This window comes from Monomorium pharaonis, chromosome 6 (genome assembly GCF_013373865.1).
Source record: "Monomorium pharaonis isolate MP-MQ-018 chromosome 6, ASM1337386v2, whole genome shotgun sequence".
Taxonomy (NCBI): Eukaryota; Metazoa; Arthropoda; class Insecta; order Hymenoptera; family Formicidae; genus Monomorium; species Monomorium pharaonis.
Window position 1 is genome coordinate 16,767,648 of NC_050472.1, and position 16,162 is coordinate 16,783,809.

General features: G+C 37.3%; 1 protein-coding gene across 8 annotated transcripts in view; it reads left to right on the top strand.

Annotated features, from left to right (window-relative positions):
- Window positions 1–16,162, top strand: part of LOC105839170 (probable ATP-dependent RNA helicase DDX56) — an 82,712-nt gene that overhangs the window by 45,495 nt on the left and 21,055 nt on the right. For all 8 annotated transcript variants that reach the window (XR_004963867.1, XM_036288893.1, XM_036288894.1 and 5 more), the window contains one exon: window positions 4,141–4,333. Coding sequence is in view for 7 of the 8 variants with exons in the window: in XM_036288893.1 (XP_036144786.1) it covers window positions 4,141–4,333 (193 nt within the window). In the remaining variant the exon portion in view is untranslated. The remainder of the gene's footprint in view (window positions 1–4,140; window positions 4,334–16,162) is intronic.

A 16,162-nucleotide genomic window follows, 5' to 3' on the forward strand; every position in this document is an offset into this window, starting at 1 on the left:
TAGAAGAGGAATTGTGGATCGGAGATAGTTAGTGAGAAGGCGAAGAAGCAGGATGATATGGAGGAAATTAGAGTCGAGACAACAGGATGGTGGTAGAGGACGGTGTAGCGGCGAGTTGGTTGGAGTAGTGAGAGTTTGATATATCGAGACGGGCGGATCGAGAGTAGAACTAAGAGGTTGACGAAGAGGCCGATGGAGGATTGATGGTAGAGGGAGTTGAAGAACAGCAAACCGGAAGAGCGCAGCAGCAAAAGTGAAAGTGAAAGCGGAGCGAGCGCGATGGATTGATGGGCGACAGATCGAAAAGTCGATATGAGACCGATGGTCGAGAAAGAGCAGGTGAAAAGCAAGGTTAGAATTAAGCGTGAGTTGAGTACAAGGGTGACGAGGAGAATATAAGATAAGGTGCGAACAAGTGAGTGAGGGCGTTAGAATGGAGGAGATAGTGAAGGAGTTAAGAGAGATAAGAAAAGGTATGAGTGAATTAAGTGAGATAAGGAGGTGCTTGGGAGGAGGTGATGCGGATGTTGAAGGAGGCGAAGGAGAGAGTGAAGGTGAAGAGAGGATGAAGAAGAGATTGAAAAAAGAGGAGAAGAGGGCGACAGAACAGGAGAGAGAATAGAGGGAGGAAAACCGAAGTGAGGGGAAGGAAGAGATAGCAGATGGAAGTAAGAGGATGGAGAGTAAGGAGAAACGGAAGCACAAAAGGAGAACAGGCAGTAGCGAAGGAGGAGACTGGTGGCAGGAGGAAAGTGATGGGGGATATCAAGAGGAGAGAAGAGCAGAGGTGGAAGGTGGAGGGTGAGAAGAGAGAGGAGGAGATCAGAAGAGAGGACGAGGAGCGGAGGAGTAAGGAGGGGAGTATGAAAGAGGAAAAAGTGGCGGAGATAGGAGAGAAAGGAGGAAGGACGCGGAAAATGGCAGAGGAGAGAGACGAGGAACGGAGTAAGAACACAAGAGGAAGGAGAGTGGAAGAAGGGTTTGAGAAAGGAAGGGAGAGGAGGAAAGAAGAGTAGAGGATGGAAGAGAGGAAGCGAGGAGAAGGAGGAGGAGAGAGGCAAAGTCAGCAAGGAGGGAGAGAAGAAGATGGACAAGAAAGTGCGGAGTAGAGAAGGGTGAGAATCGGAGGAGGAAGGATGGAGGGACAATGGAGGAGCAGTAGAGTGGGGGAAAGGGGCAAAGTTTTAGAGGAGGCGCGGAGGTGAGGGTGGTATAGTTTGTAAGGCTGCCCAATGGCCAAGTCATGTAGAGAGTATTTTGAAGATATATGTATAACATGATGTATATAATGTATATACGAAGAGGTTATTGGAGTTGTAAGAGATTTGGTGCACCTCTGCAAATACTCCGGCGACCCCGAGAGGGAGTACGGAATAAACCATTATTATTATTATAGAAGTTTATATTTATTAAAACCGGAAAATTTTATTTTACATAATAAAGAAAATAAATTTGATTGAAATATAGACTGAAAAAAATATTACAATTGGTCTCGAATCCAGCTCGCACGGATTGCAAAACAATAGGCGTGCACTTAGCATCTACGGCCATCGAGTTTCATGCCGAAAAGTGGCTTTCCCCTTAAATGCAATTTTCTCAGAAACTAACAAGGGGACCTTACGGGTCATGGAACACCGATTTTTTTTATACTTATAGGATTTGAAGATCAGTACCCGGACTTCAATTTCCTAAGCAGTACGATGCGCTTCTCAAAAATACTCGAGAAAATCGATTTTGAAGATTTCTGATATCTGTAAGTACAGAAAATTTTAACCTATTGTTAGAGCCGCTCGTAGCCGAGCGCACAGAGCTCTAGTTTTGTAAGCGCGGAGTCGCTGGTTCGATTCTCGCTCTGGCCTCAATTTTTTTTTCATAAGTTAATAAAGTTTTTTTTTAATCCTATATCTTAACATTTATCAAATTGAAATGCTAATTAATTATTAAATATTTATTCGTTATTTTTTAAATAAAAATTAAATTGGCTCATGTAATACTGACGAGTAATGTCAAATGTATTTATTATTAATATATTTTATAACATACATGAATTAATAACTCATAAAAATTAAACAACCATTTTTATAAATATTATTTTTGTTTTTTATATTATTTTTGTATTTACTCGTAATCTCTTAAAAAGTATTTCATTTTCTTTAATGTTTTCCATTCTTTGTACCAAATTTTAATTTATTATAAATATTTGCATTTTCAATCAAGTAGTAATTAAAAATAAAAAGATGTTAATTTTTATTTAAAAAATAACGAATAAATATTTAATAATTAATTTAATAATTAATTAGCATTTCAATTTGATAAATGTTAAGATATAGGATTAAAAAAAAACTTTATTAACTTATGAAAAAAAAATTGAGGCCAGAGCGAGAATCGAACCAGCGACTTCGCGCTTACGAAACTAGAGCTCTGTGCGCTCGGCTACAAGCGGCTCTGACAATAGGTTAAAATTTTATGTACTTACAGATATCGGAAATCTTCAAAATCGATTTTCTCGAGTATTTTTGAGAAGCGCATTGTACTGCTTTAGGAAATTGAAGTCCGGGTACTGATCTTCAAATCCTATAAGTATAAAAAAAATCGGTGATCCATGACCCGTAAGGTCCCCTTGTAAGACCTATTCATTCAAAAGCCAAAACACGGTTTTGTTTTTCATCTCTCTTTTTGAACGCACTATGGTTTATTCGAAAGTAGAGTTAGTAGATGTTAGCAACTTTTTGTTAGTACAATTACAATATTACATTGTGACATTTGCAATTTAATATCTCTATAAGATTTTCATAATATTTTATCGTAATATTGTATTACAATTATAATATTGCTGATTTTGCATGTTGTGTGGGATATACACGGTCTGTCTGAAAAATTTCACGACTACAAGAAAACATAAACTATTGAAAACGATCTTTTTTACTTGAGATGTACATAGTCTCTCCTCCAACATCAATACAAAGTTTATAACGGTCATAGAATTGTTAGAAACAATTTGTAAATTCTTTTGACGGAATCTTTTTCAATTTACGTGTCACATTTATCTTAATATCTTTAATATTATTGTATCATTTACCTTTTATTTGTAACTTGAGTTGCGCAAAAAAAGTAACAGGGAACAAAATGTGATGAATATGGGCACGGAATACACGAATTTGTTTTTGAGTTAAACACTGTAACATGTTTCGGATTCGTCAAATTCTGCAAAGCCGCTTAGTACGTCCAAGTAGTAACGAGAAGTTATAGTAGTGTCCCCAGAGAATAAATTCATTGTAAATTATTTCTTGCGCGTCGAAAAATGTGATAACTATAGTTTTTGTTTTTGATTTCGTCATTTCGAATGATTTTGGCTCACCAGTTCTCAATTATTTGGCACCATGTCGTTTCGTAGCAGACTCATATTGCAAACATTATGACTCGTTACGCGTAATTATTTTTGCAAGAAAAGAATTATCCTCTATCATTTTAATAAGTTGTGATAGACCTCTACGCGCTCTTTTTGCTTCGGAGTCAAATTGTATCGAACAAATTTTGTGTAAACTTTTTTTTGTTAAAAATTGTTTCTAATAATGTTATGAAACACTGATTTATTATTAATTTTGTCTGCAATCATTCTACACTTAAGATGACAGTCATTGGCCGGAAAATCACGAATTCTTTTGACATTCGCGTTTTTTACACTTATGGTGGCGCTTTACGCTTTGACATTGTATTGTTAAGTGTTTCTTGGTTTTCTTCGAATTGTTTATCATTCGAACACTTTAAAACGTGACAAGCACTTATCACTGTAAGAAATTTTTATCGATTTGTATGTTTTTGTAACCGTTTTTTTAAACCAAATTTAAAATTATATTTTATCACAGTTCTGTATTTTATGATAATTTTTTAACGGTGCAAAAAATCTAAACAAATTTAAAAGTTTGTTACTCAGCACAGAATCCTAACTGATTGAAAAAAAACCCGTTTACAACTGAATGTTTATACTAAACGGTTAGTCATGTGTCCAACAGATAACGCCACATGTTGGTTAGAAAAAACAGTCCCGAAACTTTTTGAACAGACCAATATATAATATTTTTAAGGATTTTTAAATTTTTGTTAATTTACAGATGTTATACTTTTTTTATCTTTTATTAGGGGAAAGTCTATAATTTTTGTACATACTGTAGACAGATGCTACAAGTTGAAATTGTTCTTAGAGCAGTTTGGTATTCCAACTTGTGTTTTAAATTCTGAACTACCAGTAACCTCGAGATGTAGAGCGATCTGCCAGTTCAACAGTGGAATTTATGACATTATAATAGCATCGGATGAAAAAGTGTTAGAAGAGGTAAAAGCATGTACATATATTATGATGAAGTCAGTTTTAGGCATTTTTAATTTATTTGTTTACTAAAATAATTGACTAAAAATTTTAAAAATAAGTTATAATATTATTTATTAAACCATTTTGTATAATTAATTAAGTAAATTTAACTGAAGTAATTTAATTTAAAGTTAATAAAATAAGTATACATAATATTGCGTCAAAACACTCTTTCACACACTTACTCGCACTTCCGACGGTTCGGAAACAAAGCAAGGCGAGATCTCGGGTGAACACCAACTTTATTCAAAGGAATGGAAACAGATTTACAACGCGTTTTGCATGGCAGGAATCCAGCGCAGAATTATCACTTTTTATTTATTTATAAATATTCTATTGCTATTGCAATTATTCTGACAACCGGCCGATCAATAATCTTGTTTATTTACAAATATATATTGCTACCAAAATTCTCTCGGCCGATTGATATTATCGATTGGTCTATTAGCTGACTCGAGGAGTGTACCGGGTGACGTGTGTAACAATAATTACGATTGATTTGAATATGTCATATTTCAAAGTATTATAAAAATTTAGAAATTTTATAGATTGTTCTATTACTATATTTGAGTAAAATTTGTGTAAAATTTGAGCATAATTTTCCTATTAATTTGAAAATTTAATTTTTTTATTCTTCCCAGTGAACACAGTAATATAGCAGCAGTGTAACAGCAATGTAACCGAATATAACAGGTTACGTTACTCTAAAATTACACGTAACTTACATGTAAGTTACAATTTCCGACTCAGCAATATAACATGTTATAATTACATGTTATCTAACCGTTACACAACAGTTACAAAGCAAAATAAAATAAAATAAAAATTTCATTTTTTTGAAATTATTTTTATCAACAGCACATACTACATTTAGAATAAATTTTTATTAATTAATTAAATTTAAATTATGTTATTTTTTATTTTATTCTTACTTGCCGCTGCTAGGTTTGAACCCGGGACCTTAGGATTACGAACCTTATACTCTACCTGCTACGTCAATTTGACTCATCGATATGGGTACTTGTTATTGTCTACATATACCTATATGTAAACTGACGCGACTATATTATTTTTTATAAAAGCAATTAAATTTTGCAAAACATTAAAAATAAATAGCATTAATTTATTTATTTATTAATTTCATTGTTAAATTTATCTTTTTCCATAACCTTAATAATTTGATGGAAATTGCGATCCATTTAGCACTAATCTTTGAAGCGTTCAAAAGATTAATTAGATGGTTAACTATATAGATCATAATTCTAAGAAAAATTGAATAGTATACATTTATTATTCTGTTTTTGTTCAGCACATGATGAATTTAGATTTTGTGCATTTTTTGTGCGCAGTAATTGTAGACAAACCGTTATTTTTGAAAACATTATCTTTATAATAATTTTTTTTATTATTAAATAGATCTGTCATTCAGGATGTTATAATGTCTGATTTCTGAGTCAACTACGACGCATCGTTCCGTAATAACATTGATACGAACGTGTTATGTTACGATTCTACATTTTTTGTTGAATAACTGTAACGCCAAAACGATGTATAACAGCTAGATCACTTGCGTATAACAAATATTACGTAACAGATTATTTCCATGTCATATAGCATCTACATATTACAAGAATAACAATGTTAAATTACATGTAACTTCCATGTTATATTGCCGCTATAAAATGTGTTCACTGGGTTGATTTTTATCTAAAATTACATTTTATAGTATTGTTGTAATCCGCGTTACAACTAGACAAATTTTGCAAAACGGAGCGTTGCGAAAAGTTCTCACATAAAAAAGATAATACATCTTTTGAAATTCCCCATTTGTAGTGCTCGGAATTCCCTAACAACTTCCGCGAATTTACACAACCCCGATACGGAACAGCCTGGAAGCAATTCCGTATTGGTTAAAAAAAAGTTATCATGCGACGCGAATAAACCGCGAAGCAAATGCATTTCGATGTCGAACGCTTAACCTCGCGGAAACTGTATAATACATCCGGTACTGGTCTTACAAAATTACGTTACATCGGTAGATGATTAGCCGATATAAACACTTAATCGCGGTAATTAAGCGAAGAGTACCGAAATATATGCTATCAAGTTAATTCGCCCAACGTTTCGCCTGTATGTCAACTCGACGCAGAGTGATAACTGTGACGTGGCGCGATATCCGACGTATGACTATAGTAAGTAAAGTATTGAAGTATCACTCAACTATGGGTCTGTGTCTTAACACCGATACAACCTTTCATTTTTTGGATCCTAACCTTTAAGGGTAGAAACCCGCGAAACTAAATAACTACCGATTGTGTCGAATTATGTCGAGTGACACAATACAAATTTGATGAAGCAGTATTATGAATTAAATTAAAGTTTTTTATATTATACATATATGAAACATGCTACGCCCGAAACGCCTGTCTGCCCAAAATGTAATGTAATATCCAGAGACGGATCAAAAAATTTGTTTCCTTAAATACCTTTAAAAATTACCTGATTTTGAAAAAAACCAAGATGGTTCCAATATGGCTCTAAACCGGCGGAAAATTTCACGAATTTTTTGAAAATGAATTCTTTGTTATTATCTTTTGAAGATCCAGTCAGACCTAAAATCATCTTACTGGGGAATATCAAGATCGCTAATTACGAACCTGAAGTCAGATTACTGCAACTTAAAATGGTGTATCCAATATAGCGCTTGAAATGAGTGAGTCCCAGATACGCACAGTAACAAACGGACACCACCAATCAAATTCTATAAATTCATCCTAACCCTAACCAACCCAGCAATCTGATTGGTGGTGTCTGTTTGTTACTGTACGCATCTGGGATGCTCCCCCTGAAATTGTCAAGAATCGGACGAATTCCTCTTCAATCTTTTGATATGAATTTCATTGTGATAAAATCAGCCTCAAAATAACCTCATTGGAGGCTTTTGAGTCAGTGATAATGAATATGAAGTTACATTACTGAAATTGACGGTAGTGGATCCAATATGACATAAAATAGTAAAAAATTACATGAGTTTTGTAGTAATCCCTCGTAATTAACTTTCTAATGGTAGAATCGATCTCAAAATATTTTTTGTAGGATTTTTAAAGTCGTTGATAACGATTTAGAAGTGAGTATCGAATTATTGAAAATGGCCCAAATTCTAATAGAATTCCAATATAATGTTGATGTGCTCTAGTAACTGATTTTGGATTAACATTTTTTTCTTAAATTAGCATTTTTTTTAATTACCAAAAAAGTAAACTTTGCTGATTAAAAGAAAGTGTTAATCGAAAAGCAGTCAACCAAAAATCGATTATTAGAGCACATCAACATTATATTGGAACGGCCATTTTATGAATGATTAAAAGGGCTCCGCCCCTTCCCCCGCACTTCCTCCCTGTAATTTTTTTTAACCTAATCCAAACATTTTAAAGTCGCTATTTGGTTAATGCAAAAACATTGGAAACAAACAGCATGGAAAGTCACAAACCTATGTGGTACTGTACAATTTGTGGACGTCGTTTACTTTACGTTTCATAAATACATGATATCAGTTCCTTACGTAAAATAAACGACATCCACGCTTGTACAATACCACATAAGTTTGCGACTTTCCACGCTGTTTGTTTCCAATGTTTTTGCATTAACCATATAACAACTTTAAAATGTTTGGGTTAGGTTAGGAAAAATTACGCCCTTCCCCCGCGCACGCGTTCTCTGCTGTACCACATCATTTTTCAACTATTCACACAAAACAAGATCCTCATAAATATATACACATATTATTGCACCGGCAGGAATGGTGTAATTTTTTGGTGTAACTTTTTTTGTTGTAAACTTTCAAATAAATCATGAGCGACGGCTAAAATCTTTTCAAGGTCACTCAGGAGGATGACGTTGATGATATGTTATGGTCAAGGTTATCGGAACTACCTGTAAGTATCGCATTTATTAAATTTTTTTGTTAATAATTTTTTGCATATAACATAACTAAGACCGAGCGGCGGTAACATGTATAAGGAAAAGTTGTTCAGAATGATGACCTTGACAACATATTTGAAGGTCATCAAAATCGGTAAAAAATCGCTAATGTAAATAATTACTAATAACAATAACAATTAAACAATTTGTTGAACAGCGATATGCAAAAAGAATAATGATTGTAATATACTCACAAGGAAAAACCTCGTGTCTCGCTTTTATCTTCATCAGTGTAAGAATGCCAGAAAAGCTACGCGGCGCTAAGTACACTGTAATGAGGCCCATCTCCACATACGCACACGCACACATGCACGCACACCTACACACGCACACACACACACACACACACACACACACACACACACACACACACACACACACACACGCACGCACGCACGCACGCACACGCACGCACACACGCACACGCATGCGCACACACGCACGCACACCCACACCTACAGAGTATATATTGTTTAAACAACATATTATTGCGGCCAAAAATAATAAATAACAATTTTTTAATTATAAGTATAACAATTTTTTAAATAAATAATTTGAAATATTATTGTGGAAAATGTAGAAATAGTATTCGGAAATAAATTTCGACTGAGAATATAAAAATAGTGAAAATAAACAAATGATTATAGCAGTGTTTGTTTTTAGTTTCGATGTACTATTTACTTTATACAACTATTAAACTACATTGGCGCAGTTTGGCGCAGATAAACTTTTTTTAATTTTTTTTTACATTATAAAGTTTTAAAATTTTCAAGGTTTCACGCCGTCTCATGGCGGAGTCTTTATACTGCAATTTTTAATTAAAGTTATATTTAACGCAATAACAATATTTTATTTTGTTTAGACAATGTTTATTTCTATTAACTATACATTAATCACATAAATGACGGTGTTTTTACAAACACAAATGATACACTAAACATTAATAAAAAGCTTCAATAGCCTGGCTTAAAGACAACCTCGTGAATGAAATTACAAATGTAACACTGATTCTGATTTCCAAAATTATATAAGAGATTTACGATTTTCATGACTTTTGTGTACGTATAACTTCCGTAAATATAATTTTTTTAACTGTAACTTTACAGAAATTTGGTAAAGACTTAAAAGTAAAAAAGAATTATATTCTGATAATTTTTAAAAAATGTAGAGAAAGAGTTGGCCACGTATTTAGCTGTTTTGACCATTGTGCAGAGTCTCCTTGGGATCAAGTTGCTCAGTGATAACGCTAAGAATTGTAGAAAAGATATATTTACTTTGTAACGACCTGTCTTTTTCTCCTTCGGGCTAGGTGCGAATAGGTTGCAGTCGGGAACCAGGGAGGGAAACAAATCCGGAGACAGCGTTGATTTTAATTGTAAGATGCAATTGTTTATTATTTGCTACAAATGCTGTACATTCGTTTCGTGCAGCTTCGTCGTTTCTGCTTTGTGCGGTGTTTCGTTTTTTAGGCCGGTCTCGTGCGGTGTTTCGTTTTTTAGGCCGTGCGCGTGTGGCCTTCGGCCAAAGAGAGAGAACGGCTGTAATATACTTTCCCTTACTCTCCAGTCGCTTTTGCGGGTATTTGTGCGAAGCCGATGGTACCGCGGTTTTATTTGAATTTAGGATAATTTGTGACCAGCCGGTATTGCCCGGCTGAGGCGGTATAATCCACACCCCTGTATTCACGAGAGTACGGAAAGATTCTGTGCGTACGTGAGCCGATATAACCCGGGCCGATGCGGATAAGACTCTCACTCCTTGGTACGTATGCGTTTAGGAAGTGTTCGGAAGCCGGCGGTCGGTAAGTGCCTGACCGAGACCGAGAAGTCTCAGGCCCCTGCTGTCGGATTTTAGGATTTCGGAGGCAAGCTGCGTATCGAGCGGACTCGGTGCTGGCTTGCAAGAAAAAAAGGTGCTTTCCTCTGTGCTTGTCCTTTTATACTCGTCGCGTGTGGTGGCCAGAGTCGCTTAGAGTGGAGGGAGAACGAGGAAGGGAAAAGCTTTCTGAATTTCTGGCAAATCGGGTATTGTTTTCGTGTTGCGATATTCCGTCGATTTTCGGATTTATTTGGTGATCGACGGGCGCGTGTATCGGTGGTCGTAGAGCGCGTGCGCGGCTTGTCAGCTATTGTGCGGCCTATCTCCCCACGCTCGCCTTGTGTGAGCGTGTGATTTACTATGTGTATGTTTAGGCTGGAGCTCTCTCGTCGTTACAACGGACGACATGTCGTTGTTTGACATTTCGGTGCATTCTATGGGGTGCACCGTTACAACTTCAAAACTTTGTTATACTCCCGGAGTCTGGAAGTACTGAAGGGATTGCTGCCAGGGATCCGATGAAAGGTCGAAGGCACTTGTATCGCACTTGTAGAGTTTTGCTATCTTGATTTATTGCTTTTGCTTGCAAGATTTTAATTACAATGTTGGATCGCGACCCCGCAAAACAGAGTGTCACGATCGAATGGTTATAACATACTTATTTGCCGGACCACGATCCTGCAAGGCAGAGTGTCGTGGTAACGCTTTCAATTGACCCGTTTCCTCGCTTTCTTCTAGCGGTTTAAATATTTGTAAATTTTGGTTATTTAGTCGTGAAAGGGGAAGATTATGCGTAATTTGATCAGTAGTTCAAAGTTCTGTTTAGACAGCATGTGTTATCTTAGGAGCATTGTGTTAATGTCGGGCGGATTGCGCGGTACCTCGCGGCACCTGCGCTTGATGCTGACTGATTCAGCTGATTGACTTACGTGTGTTACTAACATCTTTTTTATCTTTTCGGTGTTAGTGTCTCATTTACAACATTCCCCCTTGATAAAAAGAAAACGAGGGAACTGAGTTTTCGTATAATTGTATCGCATTGTCTTATCCGTTACGAGGTGTCACAATATTGTATGTTTGTACAGTAACTTGCAGATGGTGAGGTATATTATATTTCAATAATAAATATAATATACAATATCTCGCAGGAAATTTCTTTTAACTTAAAAAATAGGAGTTATACGCAAAATAGACAAGGATAATATTTGTCACAATGTAATAGTCGTAGATAGCTTTTTGGTTGTTTTTTGTGTGTGCTCTATTATGGAATTTGTTTCCGTCATCCTTTGTCTTAATTTTTCTCGTTTCGGTTTTTTCTTCTTTCAAATATTTTCTGGGTATTCGGTTTGAGGCGCGTTTTGCCTCTCTTGTAACTATCAGCAAAGATGCTAGGAAATATAATTTTTTGCTTAAGCATCTTGCTTATTTGCTTTTTTGCTTCCTGCTTTTGTGTTTCTGTCAGCGGTAAGGCCTAACCTTGATACTTAAACTATCGGTTTGTACACGTTTATCTTGTTCTGTATTTTGGGTACGTGCGATAGTTTATCGCCATTTAAATATTCTGTTGTAGCCCGAACTACGGAGGTGACGAAGGACGGTGCGAAAGAGGTCATCGTTCGCAAAGTCTTTGGAATCCGCCGTGCTCACGGAAGTTGTAACGAACCTCCCGCTCGCCAGCATCACCGACCGCGCACGGTCCGGTCGAACACCCGCCGGGCCGCGAAAACGGGCACCGGCCCGTCCTAATCGCCGCACAAAAGCGTCGAGACGATCCTCGTCTCCGCTCCGTGTATTTCCCCGCGCTTTCCCAGCCTCCACGAGAAGGGAGCGAGCGCGGGGAGACTCGAAGATCCACGAGGATCTCCGATCCTCCACCCGAGCGGGTATAAAAAGCCGCTCCGGTGGAGGATGCGACACTTCTCGATCTGACCGTGCACTGGTATCCCGATCCCGACCAGAGTACGACCAAGAGAAGATTCCTGCGACATGGCTATTAGGGTAGAGTGTTCTCCGCCTTAACCGAGAGCTCTCGGTACCGCACGCATTCAAACTCCTAGTTTTTGCATTCGTAACAGAGGGTAGAGCGTACTCCGCCTTCGCCGAGGGTTCTCGGCTTCGGATATTCTTTAAATGCCTGATTACCCGGCTTGAACACAACGGGGGTGGTGTGTTCTCCGTCTCCCTCGAGAGATCTCGAGATCGACCGGCGTTTTCTCGATCACCAGACGCAAATCAAAATCACCGCGCAAATACCCCGCGCTTCATGCCGCGTACCGCGCATCACCGATCCCGAGGCTCCGGCAATTACCGCCCGCCGCACCGCTCGCCTCACCGCATCGCGAAACGTCGCTTCGCGCCTTAGGGCATTGCCCGCCGGCTTGTCGCCGTACACCGCGACTCCCACCAAACTATTCACGCGACCGGGAACAGCTGTTTTCAACCGACGCATTTTATATATTTATCTGTAAATATTGTACATAGATCTCAAGACTTAAATATATTATTTAATTTCATTTTACCGAAATCGAGTCTATTGTCTCAGGGACCTTTCCTACACCCGATCCCGGCGAGTTAAATCCCGTCCGCGTAGGAAATACGGTCCGTTACAAAGTTTCCGCTAATTTCCGTGATCTCACCAAATTCAATGCGAAACAGCTCGAAGTAGTTCTGCATGTACCTAAATAAAGATCTTACGCGGCACAAGTAAATCGCGAGGCTACCGCGTACCAATGTCGAAACGCTCAGCCTCGCGGAAGTTGCCCAACGCACCCGGTTACTGGTCCCTAAAATCGCGCTAAGCTAGAGAGTTAACGGGTTACATATGTTAACACGCGCAATGACCGGGCGGAAAGTAACTTAACCACACCTGAACTACGTTGGTTTACCGCCTTATCGCGAGTGACACATAATACCGTCGTGTGCAATAGTTGATTAAGCCTGAGTCAAGAATAAAAGTTCGAGAGATGGACAAGTAAGAGTGTTATTCATTCGTAATCACGAGCCGAACCTTCACCCTTCGGGTCCTAATCTTTAAGGCAGGACGAACCATCATTATTCCAACGGAAACAACTTCCGATTCGACTCCCGACACAACAATTCTTTATTGCTAGGTTTACGATAGATCTCATCATTTAATGGCTTTCTTATTTGTCCTTTTTGCGACGGCAGTTCTTCACCCATAAAGCCGACTTTTCGGATTACGTTGTCCCTGTCAGTGACTCTGCCGGTCAGAATCTCTTTAAGACGTGTACGTGCGGTACTATTATATTAGTATTTGCGTCCAAGATGCTTGTAGGGTATTTGAGACTCGAAGACTTTCTGAAATACTGGTACCGATAAATGCTTGAGGACTTTTTTCTTTGGGTTGTGCTACTTTTATCTTATTTTGATTAGTGATGACACGTGCGATAGTTTTGCTGCGTGGAACATGGTTCCCTTAAGGAGCGGTTTAATGACACAGTACAATTGGACACGTTGCAATTGCACACCGTACTATTGGACACATTGCATTTGCACACAGTTGCTTTTAGACATAACATATTTTTGTAAAATTTTTAACACGCATACATGCATGTGTAATTTGTTATTAACTTTGTTAATTAAACATTTGTTACATTGAACACAGTGCATTTGCGCACAGTTTTTTTGCGCCCAGTTTTTTTGCACAGTTCCTTTTCGCACAGTCAAGCGAATTGTATCTAGATATTCTTGCTAACTTATGTATGATTGTAGACAAAAAGATTGTCTGATTTTTTGTGGTAAGTTTTGGAACCCACCTCATCATGTGTATATATTTATGTTATTACATTTTTATTACAGGTATTTGCGGTGACGCATTATTAGAGCAGCAAAATTATGCATAAGAATCATGTATATTAATAAAGTAAGAATGTAATAACAAATATATACACATGATTAGGTAGGTTTCAAAACTTATCACAAAAAGTCAGACAACTTTTTGTTCACGACCATACATTGTATTACAATGTACATGAGTTAGCGACTTGGACGGGATGGGTGCGGGAGGAGGGCTGAAGGTCCCTCTTGTACATCGTGCGTGCGTGCGTGCGCGCGCGCAAAGCATTCTTTGCACCACATAGGTTTGCGACTTTTCACGCAAAACGAGTTGCCGTTTCTTAAGCTGGTATTCATAGTCAGGTCTTATATTTAAAATTATTTTAAGGTGTTGTGCCTCTTATTCAGAGACACGGTATTTTAGGGATCGCTGACGTACTTCTCGGGGTCAGGTCTCATAAGAGATGAACCAGTAGTGGTTTTGAATACAGTTTATATTCTTTTACTAAGTTACACTGATTTGTATTGAAGTACCCGTGACGAAGTATCGTGTCGTGCGACATACGTTCGTCGCTATTCGCTATTCGATTGAGCCCCGCTTGTTGTTTTTACATCTGTGTTTATATACCGAGTTTTGGGCGTATGACCGGGGAAGGTATTTCCGCGGTCACTGGCCTTCGGTCAGCGTACTTGCTTAGCCAGCAATTGCTGGCTATGCAGATTCCACCCCAAAATCAGGAGATTTTTAGTGCTGTTTCTTAAGTAACCGTGTGCATTGCCCGGTGCGACATCCGGTATGTAGGCCGGGTGATGTCCGCGCGCGAGGTGTTATTTGACACCTTTTATCGCTTGCGACATTTCTTGTGTGAGTGTGATGCACCCACAACAAACGACTGTCTTAACCCATTACTTCCCAAGCGGACATTTTATAGTCGATTGGTTTTCGGCTCAGAAAAGTGATGAGATCACATGAAAACTTAAAACAAAATATGCTCTTTTACGTAAAAAGAGTTGCTCTTTCAGATTCCGGGGTCAAAATTTCAAAATTTTTTATTGGAAATTAAATATGGCGGCTCAAAGTTGATATACATTTTTTCATCGACTATTGACTTTTTATAGTAGAAAACTTTGAAAAATTTTGTCCATGACTGTTGTAAACGATTGAAGTGACGGAGTTTGCTTCTTTAAAGTATAAACTATGATTATTAATTGATATTTTTAAGTAGTTCAAGATGGTGGATGCAGTATGGCGTCCAAATACATGGAAATTATATTTTATTCCGATATATGTGTGTGAATAGTCATTTTTCACATTTTTGAGGTCGCTGAGTACGAATCTTTGGTCAATTACTCATTTTTAAAAATGTCGGATACAATATGCCATAAAAATCATACTTTATTAAAAACTATGCCTTCGAGTACTTATTATATGTATTTGTGAGACCGCTGAGAACAAATTTTGGGTCTGTTTTTTATTTTTTAAAATAGCGGATACAATATGGCATCAGAATACACGAAAATCATATTTTACTGTGAATTATGTGCGTGGGTACTGATTGTATGTTTTTGAGGTCGCTGAATACGAATCTTGAGTTTGATTTATATCTTTTGAAAGGCGGATGTAATATGATACATATAGTTCGCAACAAAATCTAATTTTCGTGTATTCTGACGCCATATTGTATCCGCCATTTTGAAAAATGACTAATTGACCAAAGATTCGTACTCAGCGACCTCGAAAACGTGAGAAATGACTGCTCATTCACATATATCACAATAAAATATAATTTCCATGTATTTAGACGTTATACTGCATCCACCATTTTGAACTACTTGAACTACTTAAAAAATCAATTAATAATTATAGTTTATACTTTAAAAAGACAAACTCCGTCACTTTAATTGTTTACAACAATGGACAAAATTTTTCGAAGTTTTCTACTATAAAAAATCAATAGTCGATGAAAAAATTTATATCAACTTTGAGCCGCCATATTTAATTTTCAATAAAAAATTTTGAAATTTTGACTCCAGAATCTGAAAGAGCAACTCTTTTTACGTAGAAGAGCATATTTTGTTTTAAGTTTTCATGTGATCTCATCACTTTTTTGAGCCGAAAACCAATCGACTATAAAATGTCCGCTTGGGAAGTAATGGGTTAAGATGACATTAGCCAATCACAGAGCCGTATTAACATCT